Source organism: Humulus lupulus, chromosome 1 (genome assembly GCF_963169125.1).
Source record: "Humulus lupulus chromosome 1, drHumLupu1.1, whole genome shotgun sequence".
Lineage (NCBI taxonomy): Eukaryota > Viridiplantae > Streptophyta > Magnoliopsida > Rosales > Cannabaceae > Humulus > Humulus lupulus.
Window position 1 is genome coordinate 19,579,591 of NC_084793.1, and position 13,763 is coordinate 19,593,353.

A 13,763-nucleotide genomic window follows, 5' to 3' on the forward strand; every position below is an offset into this window, starting at 1 on the left:
TAGTTTATTTCAATCTATTAAAGACAAAGTTTGGAATAAGCTCTTTGGGTAGAAAGCAAAAAAAATTCAGCAGGAGGAAGATAAGTGTTACTAAAATCAGTTATTTAGGCAATCCTGACATATGCCATGAATTTATTTAAGCTCTGCCTCCCTAATTAACGAGCTTCATAGACTATGCAAGGTTTTGGTGGGGTGGTGATGATAAGACAAGGAAAATGCATTGGTGCAAGTGGGAGCGACTGTGTTGGCACAAGTCAGATGGGGGCTTGGCTTTAGGAACCTCTTTCTATTTAACCAAGCTCTTCTAGCTAAGCAAGTGACTCGTATCTATAATCATCCCAACTCTCTTGTAGCCAAAGTGATGAAGGGGTTCTATTTTCCAAACTCGTCTATACTACAAGCTAAAGCCACTCAGCATGCCTCTTACTTGTGGTGTAGTGTGCTATGGGGGTGTTAGCTTTTCTTATCAAGAGCTAGGTGGGTTGTTAATAATGAAGAGTCAATAAATATTGTAAATGAATACTTGATTCCAGAGAAAGATGTGGGGCGTACGACTACCTGTCAAGGAACAAATGGGATGGTTAGCACTTCGAAGATGGTTAGTGCTTTGAAGAGGGATTCGGGGGAGTGGAATTGGGAGCTTACTAGTCAATATTTTGACCTTGATGAAGCTTGGCAGATTATGTCTATCCCTATTCCTGTGAATATAGGGGCCGATCATCTCATATGGAACTATAATGAGAATGGCATGTACTCCTTAAAGAGTGGTTATTGGTGTGCTATGTGCAACATGGGCTATGGCCAAGCTACATCTTCTAATGGACAATCTCACTGGTGAAAATATCTATGGTCTCTTTATATCCCTCCAAAAGTTAAGAATTTTGCCTGGAAAGTTTCTCTCCATTTTTTGCTCACCAATGTGATCTAGGCAAGCATGGAGTTCCTATTGATCTCAACTGTTCTACATGTAACAGAGGCCCTGAAACAGCATGCATGCTTTGTGGGGTTACTCATCTTTAAAAAACATTCGAGATAATTGGCCCACTCAAGAAATTGGGAACCTGAGACTCTGTCATGATTTTTATGAGCACTTGTTGGACTGTATGGTTGCCCTCACTAACAAAGAGATGGAGAAATGCCTCACTCTGTGCTGGCGGATCTGGTACGGTAGAAACAAACTCATCCATGACCACCTCTGGCTCAAAGATGATCACGTGTCCTATTGGTTTTTGGATTTTCTCTCTAAATACCAAGAAGCTCAATGCTTACTACCTATTGGCGCTAATGGTGGGCTGGGTGAAGTGGGGGAAGTAGTTGATGAGGGTGGTGACACCACAGTGAGGAATGAAGAGGGGGTAGTAATGTTGTTTGTGGATGCATGGATGAAGAGTGAGCAGTTGAAGATTGGTCTGGGGGCAGTTCCGAAAGACAACAATGGCAAAGTTATTGGATCCGTGACATCCCCTATTGTCTCAACCATGGAACCTCACCTAGCAAAAGCAACAACGATTGTCCAAGGCTTACTTCTCTGCCTCCGTCTAGGATTAGACCAAGGTTCATACTAAGACAGATTGTCTCAGAGTCTGCAGAGCAATATACAATAAGGCTGAGGATGGTTCTAAGTTGGAGTGGTTATACATGATGTGCTCCAACTAAGTAACAAATTCACTTTTTTTGCAATTGATCATTGTAAGCGTGAGCATGATAACATTGCCCATTCTCTAGCTCATTTAGCCCTTTTCATGGCAGATGCTAAGATTTGGTGGCTTGGTTTACTTGTGTGCCTAAGGAATTTCACTCAAAAAAAAATTTGAAATTGATAATTAAAAAAGAAAATTGAACCGCTAGTGGTTTCAATTTGAACATAGTAAAATAGATTATTATTATGTTACCAAAATTATTATATTACTTTATAAAATATTTTCTTTTGTAAAATAGTCAGTCTGCAAATTCTAGATAGTGTGTTAAGAGATTTTGACAAGATGTCTAGAATTCTCTATGGAGTGTCAAGAATTTTCGAAAATGTATCTACGGGTATCGAGAAGCGTGGAAAGCCATTTTGCAAAAATTTATCTAAACAAGGATTATGCCTTAGAGCATATCCAATGGAAACAACTATGAAAATTGCCTCTCAAAATTATATATTAATTTTTATTAAAAGTAGCCAATCAAAATTTTTTTAACGTTGCCAAAGCAGTGGCAACTTTGCTTGGCAATCTTTATTAAAAAACTACTAAAAGTCTACATAGGGACCCATATGTCAGTAAGTTACATATAAGGCAACTCCCAATGGAGATGCTCTTATGACTATAAAAAAGGAAGACTATTTTGCTAAACAACCCTATCATTAATTCATTAAAATTTTCAAGAACAGAAAACTCAGCACGTGTCTAAGCTCTAAGCCAGCAAACTTTCTTGGTCTTCAAATGCTTTTCACATAAGAAAATCAAAATTTCTTTGTACCAAAGATATATAACTGAAAACCTGAGCAGAAGAATTTCTTTTTATTAGAACTTCAAAATTTGAAACTTTACAAGGCTATGCAAAATGGTAAAAAAAAAACTGTACTTCAAACAAAGAGGAACAAACACAGGACAACAAACAATGAATGGGGTTTGCAAATCAACGATTAGTCTATCTAAACATTAATAAGAGATGGTCTATGGTTTCTGCTAATAGGGAGATGAACATAAACCTCATGAACGTCCTGTTTACACACTTCTCCTCTGTCTCTATCTACGGCATAGCAGATGTAGACGGTTTCGATCACATTATCCAGTACATGAACAAAGAAACCCAACACCAAGATTAGCAGCAGCCAGGCCAGTGCAGCCACAAGGTACGAGTCACCCCCTAGATCGCTTACACCCTTCAAGATAGCCCAAGTCTGCTTATGCACACCATAATCCAGGAAATATTAACAGAGTAAATTGGAGAAGAAAGGAAAAGACAGTTCATAAAATAAACACGAATGAAGCTATGAAATCTTGGTTGCATTTCACTTGTTAGATCACTAGTATACAGAAGCCTCTTTCAAAAGCTAGTACCACAGATTAACAGTCCTGTTCCTAATTCTGATTTGTTAGCAACTTTAGATAGTTCACCTCCAATGTTATCAATCAAACCCAATAAGATAACTTGGATGACAACAACAACAACAACCAAAAAAAAAAAATCAGACCATATGATACAAAAAAGCGAACATTATGACATATTTTGGTTGCATATGACTGTTGGTCAAATCAATAGATCGATAGCATAAAATTTAAAAGTACCTGAGACTGTGGAACATGACAAGTTAAAGCAATGTTTTATGTTAAAATTGTACTGATTAGACTTTAATAAAAGAGAAATATTGTTTGCTACTTTATTTATTTTATTACAAATATAAACATATTGCCCAGACAATAATTCTCAACCAACTATAACCCAATTTCTACACTCTACTTTGTAGTTAATATTCATTCACCATGAGCCTCTATCTATCTCCACCCTCTTGATCCTATTTCTAAATTCTCTCTACAAGAATGCCAAACATGGGAAAAGTGACAATAAATGAAATGGTTATCACTATCCTAGTGAAAGGGATAAGAACACTAACAGACAAGGATGCATTACGAGTGAAACTTTATGATTTACTCGTTATACTGAAGAATTTTCATCTTAACAAGCAATTAAAGATAGGAAATTAAGAGGGAATAGAATACGCACCGCAATTGCATATATTGCTGAGAGTACGAAGACAATTCCAACTAGTAAGCGAGAGGAGATAGTTTCCACAAAAACAGCAGAAAGAAGATTACGTCTAAGAAGCTCGTATGTCATCCTTGCAGATGAGCAATAAGCTTCTCCAGTTATTGCAGCGAAGTTGATTGTGAACTTGTTAAGAAAATCAACAGCAGAGAGTAACGCATTAACGCAGCAACGTAATATAAGGTTCACAAACCCAGGAATGTCTTCTTGTCTAGCACTGTCAACAACAGCTCGTACCACTCGAACAACAACTATAAGTAAGCCCGATAGACAGATAGTGCCAGAGGAGGGGCCAAATGCATTTCTGCAATATGTTTTATAAACATGAGAAATTAAAACCACTGTTCACATTTCTGCAAATGCAAAGCCTTCATTACAGTATGGTTTATCGGTATGCAAAAAAGTACCAATTCATTAAGACCCCAGATCCCAATTAATTTAATTCTGTAACTCAGATTTAGACATTTTACTGAACGCTAAATATGAGAAACTAAAACCACTGTTCACATTTCTACAAATGCAAAGCCTTCATCACAACATGATTTGAATTGAAGGTATGCAAAAAATGTACTAAAGTAATATTAATCATTAATATCCCATTTAATTCAATCCTGTCATTCAGATTTAGACATCTCAGTTCTCCCAACTATTATCACATGTCATGTCAACTTTCACACCCGTGCTCTATATAATTGCAGCTATATATGGACATGGCAGAAAATTACGAACGCATATAAACAAAGAGTTTAACGGAGTAATTCACCTCAAAGAGCTTCTAATAGTACGTTTGAGAGTTGACTCCTCCTTACTGAAGTACCACTGTGCAATAGTCCCACTGATCACAAACACCTGAGCTTCTGCCAATGCAGCCAAAGACCACAACATTGTTAGAATTGCCAAAGCATAGTAAGCAGGTACCCAACCATCTTGCTTCCACACACAAGTATATTCTCCATTCACTTCCCTCGGCGCAATTTTTCCATTCAGCCTTGCAAAAACCAAGAAAACAACAATTGGCGCATAGTAAATCACCAGTCCTAATGTCATACAAGGCAGGACCCCAAACAAAGCTAAATTCCTCGAAAGAGCATCGGAGGCCACCCCAATTATGCTCACAGTTAACTCTATTCTATTCCAATTAGCCACAAAGATCCACACAATGATCCCAACGATCAAAAACACAAATCCCAAAACCAGGATCCTGTAAACTAACGGAAAGGAGTCGCTGCAAGACGAGCTAAGAGTGCAGACCACGAACCAATAAACGTTGAAGAAAATGGGTATCACAATGAAGAAGGGAAGAGTGGCGTACACAAGGTGTTTGGTGTAATATTTGAGTAAAAGGAGCAAAGCCAAGCAAATGGGTACACTCAAAATCAGCGTAATTACAAGGGTCCATATCAAATCTTTCAAAACATGCGAAGAAGAATAGGTAGAAACGAAGAAAACCCAATTCTCAGAATTAGAAAAAGAAACAGAGTCCTTCACACAAGACGTGGAATTGGAGTCGTAACTGAAGGAGGAGAGGTTAGAGTAGTTGGTATTTCGATGAAAGATTGAGAAGATACCGAAACCGAAGGTGCAGAGAACGAAGAAGAGGAAAATTATGAGGAAAGGAAGGTCCTTGAAGGGTCTGGGATCGTAGTTGTATGAGATCTGAAGGTACTGGGAGGAGTCAGATTCAGGTGAGTTGCCGAGAGGTGGCGGCAACTGGGGAGGTGGGTCTTCGGGCGGAGGTGAAGAAGGGTAAGCTGGTTTGGAAAGGAGGGGTTGAGACGGCGAAGACGTGTCGTAGAAGGATATGGGTTTGTCGTTTTCTTCAGAGCTTGCCATTGAGCTCAGAGAAAGAGCTTGTTTAGGCGTTACAGGAGGAGGAAGGTTGAGATGATAAACAGTTCGTTGACTGTTAGTAGTAGTAGATAGATACTAAACTATACATACTATGACGATGACGATGACGATGATGATGATGATAATGAACACTATTTTTAGTATTTTATTTTATTTATTTTTCAATTAGTATTTTATTTCAATTTGTATATAACACCATAATTTGTTGGGTATTTAGTGTATTGGTCCTTAAATTAAAACATTTTTCCTTGAATCCGCTTACGTTAAATTTTTTAACAATTAAACCCTTAAATTTCTAATTTTCTAGCTATTTTACTATTTTATATTCCTAAATGTTAGTTAAATACTATATATCGATTTTGTTTTCTTTATTTTATTTTAAATTGTTTTATTTTTTGAATTAATTTAAATAAAGATAATTTATCTATAGGAATAATATTGGACCAACATAATTTTATTATTACGAGAAAAGTTATAACTTAATAAAATTATATGTATAACATGTTGAAAATATATACGTTAAAATATATATTTAAATTAAATAATAATTGATAACATATATTAAATTTAATGCATAAACATTAACAAACAAAAATAACATGTATAGTTACAATGTATATATTTATATAATGTTGAAAATATACAAAGTTATTTTAGAAGTCTAAATTCATCATCAATTTATCATGAATTTTTAATATATATATATATATAAGATAGCATATATATAAATATATTTAATAATAAGACAATTATAACTATGTGGAGATATATTTTCTAAATTTAAGATCAAAATATATTATAAAATATTACAATGTGGAGTGTATTCTTATTTATAACAAGTCCTAATTTTGGATTAAATTTTTTTGTAAGTATATGATAGTTATTTCAATATAGAGTAACATTTTATGGAGGTTTTATTGAAATTAATTAACATAATTTAAATTTGACTAAAATTAGATAAAATATTATTATTATTATTAGAGTTTATACTTTTTTGGACCCTGTGTTTTGTCCCATTACCTGTTTGGACCCTGTGTTTTGACAAATTACTTTTTGGACCGTATGTTTTATAAAATGATTAAAATAGAATCCTAAACTCAATTTTGATGAAGAAAAAATTAAATATAACAACACAGTTTTTAAGCAGAATGATTTTATTTTTGTTCAGAATTATTAGTTTGGTAAATTATTTGTGATTTTAGTTGAAAAAACATTGACCAAAATTGGGTTTAGGGTTCTATTTTAACCATTTTACAAAACACAGGGTCCAAAAAATAATTTGTCAAAACACAGGGTCCAAACAAGTAATAGAAAAAAATACAGGGTCCAAAAAAGTATAAACATTTATTATTATCACTTTTGTTATGACATTTTTAAAAATATACTGCTAAATATGTTAACACGGAGAGAGAAATGAACAAAAATATGTATTGTTATTAGAAAATATTGTATTAGAAAGTGACAAAGAAATGGGTATATATACCTGAAAGATAGCCAAAGACCTAAAACAAGAAAAGAGTCTAACTAATAACAAGAAGTTGACTGAGTCATCAAAATAGAAAATAATTATAACAGTAAAGAAGTAAATAAAAAGGCCTAAGAGACAAGAAATAAATCTAATACTCCCTCCTCAAGATGTACTATGTATATCATGCACAGTCATCTTGGAGAAGTGAGATTGTAAAGAAGTTGAAGGGAGAGGCTTTATGAATGCATCAGCTAATTGTAGGCTGCTACTAACTGGAATAAGTCTGATCGTGGCAGCTTTGATTTTATCTCTGAGGAAATGACAATCCAATTCGATGTGCTTCGTTCTTTCATGAAATGTGGGGTTGTTAGCTATATGTATAGCTGGTTTGTTATCACAGTAAATGAAAGCAGGAATAGTGGAGTGAAGATGCAAGTCTTTGAGAAGATATTGAAGCCATGTGATCTCGCTGGCTGTTGCGGCAAGAGCCCTATATTCTGCTTCAGCGGAGCTGCGAGAAATGGTTGGTTGTTTCTTGGTACGCCAAGAAACTAAACAATCTCCAAGGAAGATGCAAAAACCAGTTGTGGAACGTCTAGTGGTAGGACATGAAGCCCAATCAGAATCTGAGAAGGCTTTCAAGTGAAGAGAGGATCGAGAAGGATACAAAATGCCTTGACCTGGTTTACCTTTCAAGTATCTCAATAAATGATGAACAGCTTGAAGGTGAAGGGTGCGAGGAGAAGCCATGAATTGACTTAGACAATGCACGACAAATGTAATATTAGGTCTAGAAAGAGTTAAGTAGAGTAGTCTGCCCACCAGTCTTCTATATTGAGAGGGATCCGAGAGAGGTGCTCCTTCTGTTAAAGTTAGCTTTAAACGGGGGTCCATAGGTGTGGCAGAAGGTTTGGAGCCAAGGTAACTGTTGAGTCTAGTTTTTGTTATGTTTTGGTGATGTTTTTAGTAGTCTTTTATTTCGTTTTTCTTGCATTTAGTACGGGTTTATGCTTTGTTTGTGTGTTTTTGTGAATATCAGGAAAAATTGAGCATGTGGAAGAAAATGCCAAAGAAAGGGAAGAAATAATCAAGTTTTTCATCATATTTTGATAAAGAATGGTTCTCAACACAATTTGGAAGTGTTGGTGAAATTTTGGGATGAAAACTTGAAGAATTGAAAAATTCCTTAAGAGCCACGGCATGAGCAAAGTGGAGCCGCGGCTAGGGGGAGAAACAGAAGCATTATTTTTGAGGACATCTACGGGCCGCGGCATGGCTATAGAGAGCCGCGGCATAGATGGGCGTTTTTGCCCAGAATTCGTGATGCGGGCCGCGGCATGTCTTTAGAGGGTCGCGGCATGGAAAGGGCTTTTTGCCCAGGAATTTGGATACGGGCCGCGGCATAGTGTATGTAGAGCCGCGGCCCGCCTCTTTAAAATTGGAAACCTTAGGTTTTAACTTGGCAAGAAAGAAGAAAGAAGGGGTACAGACGAAAGGGAAGAGGACTGGTTTTGAAGGCTCAAGCTTAGAGTATTTTTACATGTTTTTCTTCTTCTTGATGTTATCTTTAATTTCTGTTGTGATTAGCATTATAGTTATGAACTAATTTTCTGTTTAGGATGTTTAATTGAATCACTTGAATTCCTGTTATGAACTAATGCAATTTTAATATTCTTCTTCTTCAATCTTCTTCAATTCCATATAATCTGTTCTTTTAAATTGATTATTGATTGGCCATCTTTAGTCATTTACATATGTTTTTAAGTCAAAATCTGATAAGTGAGATTTAATTATGATGTGGTTATATTGGACATAATTCTAATTTAGAACGAAAGTATCTGAATTAATTGTGTAACTGTTATTAAGTTGATTGAGATTAATGCTACCTGCATGGTTCAATTTACCATAGAAATATAGGAAATTGTCATCTAGGTTGAGTTTATAATTCATAGTATGATTATAGGCTGCTTTATCAACTTGTTAATTGAATTAGGTCAAAAGAAGAAGAATTCACACTTTGCATTAGGGAATAATAGGGAGGATAGTTGATGAGATTGAATATCCTGATTGTTTCTCAGTGATTAAATTAAAAGTTTTTCCATTAGTTATTATTTTATTTAATTTTCAATTATTGTTTCTGCAATTTGTAGTTTCTTTTGTTGTATTTATAAAAATCAAGAATTTCAATTCATCAAATAGAACAAGAAATTAATTGACTGGTAATTGGTAAATCAGTCCTTGAGGACGATACTTGGTTTTACCATTTTATTACGAGTTTGCGACTGTGTGCACTTGCATAGCTATAAATCTCGCAACAGTAACCTGAATCTTGAAGGATTTGAAGAGTGTATTGCCTTTGTGAGAGAAAAAGGCCTTCGTTGGAACGAGCTATTTCAAATCCTAAGAAATACTTGAGCTGACCGAGAGCCTTAAGCTTGAATTGACAATGTAAAGTATGTTGGAGCTGGTGTAGGTGGCTGAGTGTAGGGCCAGTAATGACTATGTCATCAACATAGACCAAAAAGGCTATGAAAGAATCAGCGGATCCACGTGTGAATAGTGTATAATCTGCTTGAGATTGCGTGAATCCATCCTGTAGAAGAGCTTCTGATAGCTTCTTATACCATTCCCGAGAAGACTGATGAAGACCATAAATAGATTTGTGTAACTTGCACACCATAGTAGAACCTGTAGAAGTAAGTTTAGAATCAGTTAGACCCTTAGGTAAAGACATATAAACTTCTTCATGAAGATCACCGTTTAGAAATGCATTATTAATATCTATTTGCAAAGTATGCCAACTTTTTATTGCTGAAATAGCAAGAAGTAATTTAAGAGTAACCATTTTGGCAACAGGAGAGAAAGTATCAAAAAAATCTAATCCCTCCTGTTGAGCATAACCTTGAGCTACTAAACGGGCTTTGTACCGTTCAATAGAAACATCACTATTGTACTTAATTTTATATACCCAACGACAAACAATAGGCTTTTTATGTGGGGGGTAATGGGACAATAGACCAGGTGTGGTTTTCTTGAAGGGCAGTGAGTTCGGAGTTCATAGCTGCTATCCAAGATGGAACTTGAGCAGCCTGTTTGTATGTAGTAGGCTCAACATGTTGAGAAACTGCACAAAGAAAAGCCTTGTGAGAAACAGATAAGTTGGAATATGAGATGTAATTATTAATAGGATAAGGGGTGGAAGAAAGATCTTGAGTTAAAGAGTGACACTCAAAGTCTCTCAAGTATGCAGGCTGTTTGGAAGGACGGGTGGATCGCCATAGTTGAGGTTGTGTGCGGTTGGTTGGATTAACCATAGAGAGAGCAAAAGGAGAACTGATTTCAGAAGCAAAATGCTTGTCATCGGAATCAGAGGAAGGAGAATTATCAGACCCATCTGTAAAATCAGCTATATAATCTTCAACATGTGTGTTAGTAACTGCAGAAGAGGGTAAAACAAAGCTAGCAAAAGGATCAAATTTGTTGTTGGCAGAATTTAACTTTTGAAATGGGAAAATATGTTCATGAAAAACAACATTTCTAGAAATAAAGAATTGTTTGGTGGTAACATCATACAATCTATATCCTTTTATCCCATTTTGATATCCTAGAAAAACACATGGTCGAGCTCTAGGTTCAAATTTGGTCATGTGTGATGTCAAAGTAGAAGCAAATGCCAAACACCCAAATGTTCGAAAATGGGTATAATCAGGAGAAGTATCATACAAAATAATAAGAGGAGATTTATTCTTTAAATTGGGGGTAGGATTTCTGTTAATAATATAAACGGCAGTAAGAATACAATCGGTCCAAAAATATATAGGAGTATTAGCTTGAAAATAAAGAGCTCTAGCAACATTCAAAAGATGTTGATGCTTCCTCTCGGCAATAACATTTTGCTGAGGAGTTTCAATGCAAGTAAATTGGTGTAGGATACCTCTTTGAGAGAAAAATTCTTTGAAAACCAGTTCTGGAGCATTATCAGAACAAAAGCATTTAATAGTGATGTTGAATTAAGTGGAAATCATGTGAACAAATTCAAGAACTATAAAGGAAACATCTGATTTTTGTTTTAACAAATAAATCCATGTAAACCGAGAATGATCATCAACAAGAGTTAAAAATATCGATGATTAGAATGGGAAGGGGTATGATGAGGACCCCAAATATCACAGTGAATAAGATCAAAGTTATGAGTAGCAAAATAATTTTTATTAGGAAATGGTAATTTCTTTTGTTTAGCTAAAGGACAAACAAAACAAGGAGAATGTTTATGTAATTGAGAAACATCACAATGTATGTCTTTAATTAATAGATCTAGACATTTATTAGAGAGATGTCCTATCCTAGAATGCCAAGTCTCAGCAGAAACAGAGAAAACAGGGACCGTAGTGATAGTGTTGTCAAGAATGTACAATCCATTTCTATGCTTGCCGATTCCAATCATCCTCTTGGTGATTGGATCCTGCAATTGAAATGAATTTGAATTAAAATACAGGGAAAGTGGGCTATTTCTAAGTAAAAAACTTATTGAAATTATGTTGTATTTGAAAGAGGGAACATATAAAACTTCTGTAAGTGTAAGATTGGCATTGATAGGAATAGTGCCACATTGATAAACTATTATTTTGGTGAGATTAGGCAAAATGAGTGTGGTAGGAACAGTAGGACTCAGAGTTTGAAACAAAGAAATGTTAGAGCATATATGTCTTGTAGCACCGGAGTCTAATATCCATGAATCTAATAAAGGGGAAGAAGTATGTGTAGAGAAAATAATACCTGAATTGTTGGTAGAAGAAGAAGGGTCCAAAGATGTCATACCAGGAGAATTAGCAGCAAGGAGATTAAGTAATTGCTGATATTGAGTTGGATTGAGTTGAGGGAGAAAGGTGTTGTGTTCTTGGACAGAAGAAGGAGTGTCCTCAGAGGTCTGAAATTGATTCGCTAAAGCTTCTTTTTGCTGTTTGGGCTTGTTATATCCAGGAGGATAACCATGAAGTTTGTAGCACTTCTCAATGGTGTGACCAAGAACATTACAGTGGGTGCAAAAAGGACGATTTTTGCGTAGGGGAAATGATCTTGAAGCATGAGAATCAAATCTCTGGTTAGAAGATTTGTCACCTGTGAAAGCAAAAGCCATGGAAGGGGACTGGACTGAAGCATTTGGTGGAGTAGTACCACGTCGATTTTCTTCCTGGGACACGAAGTGAAAAACACGACTCAAATCTGGGAGAGGATCCATAAGGAGTATGTTACTTCAGACCTGTGAATAGGAATCTGTAAGGCCCATGAGGAATGACATAATGTATTCCATATGATGATGTTCTTGGAGTTTCTTAACACCTCCGCAGGAACAATTGTTGCAGGTGCATGAAGGTCTGTAGGTTGTTAATTCTTCCCAAATGGTTTTCAGTCTAGTATAATAAATACTGACCGATTGAACATCTTGCTTGAGGTTCATCAATTCTTTGTGAAGATTGAAAATATGAGGCCCATTACTGCGTTGAAAATGAACCCGGAGATCACGCCAAATTTCGGTAGCCGACTCGTCATAGAGGATGCTAGCGAAAATTTCTTTGGAGACAGAATTAAGAATCCATGAAATTACTATGTTGTTATTACGAAACCAAGCATTATAGAGAGCAGTATTAGAGATAGAGGGCTGGGGAATAGACCCATCAAGAAAACCAATTTTATTATTGACCGAAGTGGATAGGCGCATGGCTCTGCTCCAAGAGGGGTAATTGTCCTGACCTGTGAGTAATTGAGACACCAGTATATTTCCAGGGTTATCGGCATGGTGCAAATAGTATGGATTGGAAGGATCCTCAAGCGGTGTTCGTGAAGGAGTGGCAAAAGTAGGCTAAGTAGTCATTTCGGTCTCATGAGATGCTTCAGAGGCAGAGGAAACATTATCGCCAGAACTTGGAGCGTTGGACATGGTTGATGAACAGAAGAATACATTGTGGAAGAAGGAGAACCAGAGTACAAGCGGATGAAATCAAGAACAAAACTGAAAAGAAATTAGAAAAAGAAACTAAAAATAGAAGAGATGAAAGTGAAAACACCAGTCGCCGGAAGAAAGATGCACGATGTTGCTGGGGAAGATCGAGAATAGAAAATCACAGGGAAAGCTTCCTTTCCCGCTCTGGTACCATAACATGGAGAGAGAAATGAACAAAAATATGTATTGATATTAGAAAATATTGTATTAGAAAGTGACAGAGAAATGGGTATATATACCCGAAAGATAGCCAAAGACCTAAAACAAGAAAAGAGTCTAACTAATAACAAGAAGTTGACTGAGTCAACAAAATAGAAAATAATTATTACAGTAAAGAAGTAAATAAAAATGCCTAAGAGCAACTCCAATGGTAGCTACCCCAATGGTGACTTAACATGTCCAAATCATCCCAAAATATAATTTTTTATTTTCTCTCTCATCCACATCACTTTTGGCAACTTTTTTCATAAAAATGCTCCAATGCTAAGCAACCCCAAAAGTTGTCAACTATGGCCCCATATATTATTATTTAATATGTTATTTTGTAATTATAAATATTGTCACACTAAATTTTTAAAATCCATATACTAATATAAATAAATATTACATCAAATTTAAATTAGACGAAATTTAAAGGAGCTTATAAAATGACATAATCATAATTAATCAATCTAACATAATTAAAAAATG

The 13,763-nt window shown here is 35.6% G+C and overlaps 1 protein-coding gene across 1 annotated transcript; it reads right to left on the reverse strand.

The window, feature by feature from the left end:
- Positions 1 to 2,485: 2,485 nt before the first annotated feature.
- Positions 2,486 to 5,709, reverse strand: LOC133788470 (uncharacterized). Its single transcript, XM_062225966.1, has 3 exons — positions 4,517 to 5,709; positions 3,712 to 4,057; positions 2,486 to 2,887 (listed from the first exon to the last, which is right to left on the reverse strand). Exons 1-3 carry the CDS (start codon positions 5,584 to 5,586, stop codon positions 2,639 to 2,641), a joined length of 1,665 nt encoding a protein of 554 aa, XP_062081950.1. The 5' UTR covers positions 5,587 to 5,709; the 3' UTR covers positions 2,486 to 2,638.
- Between the last annotated feature and the right edge of the window lie 8,054 nt (positions 5,710 to 13,763).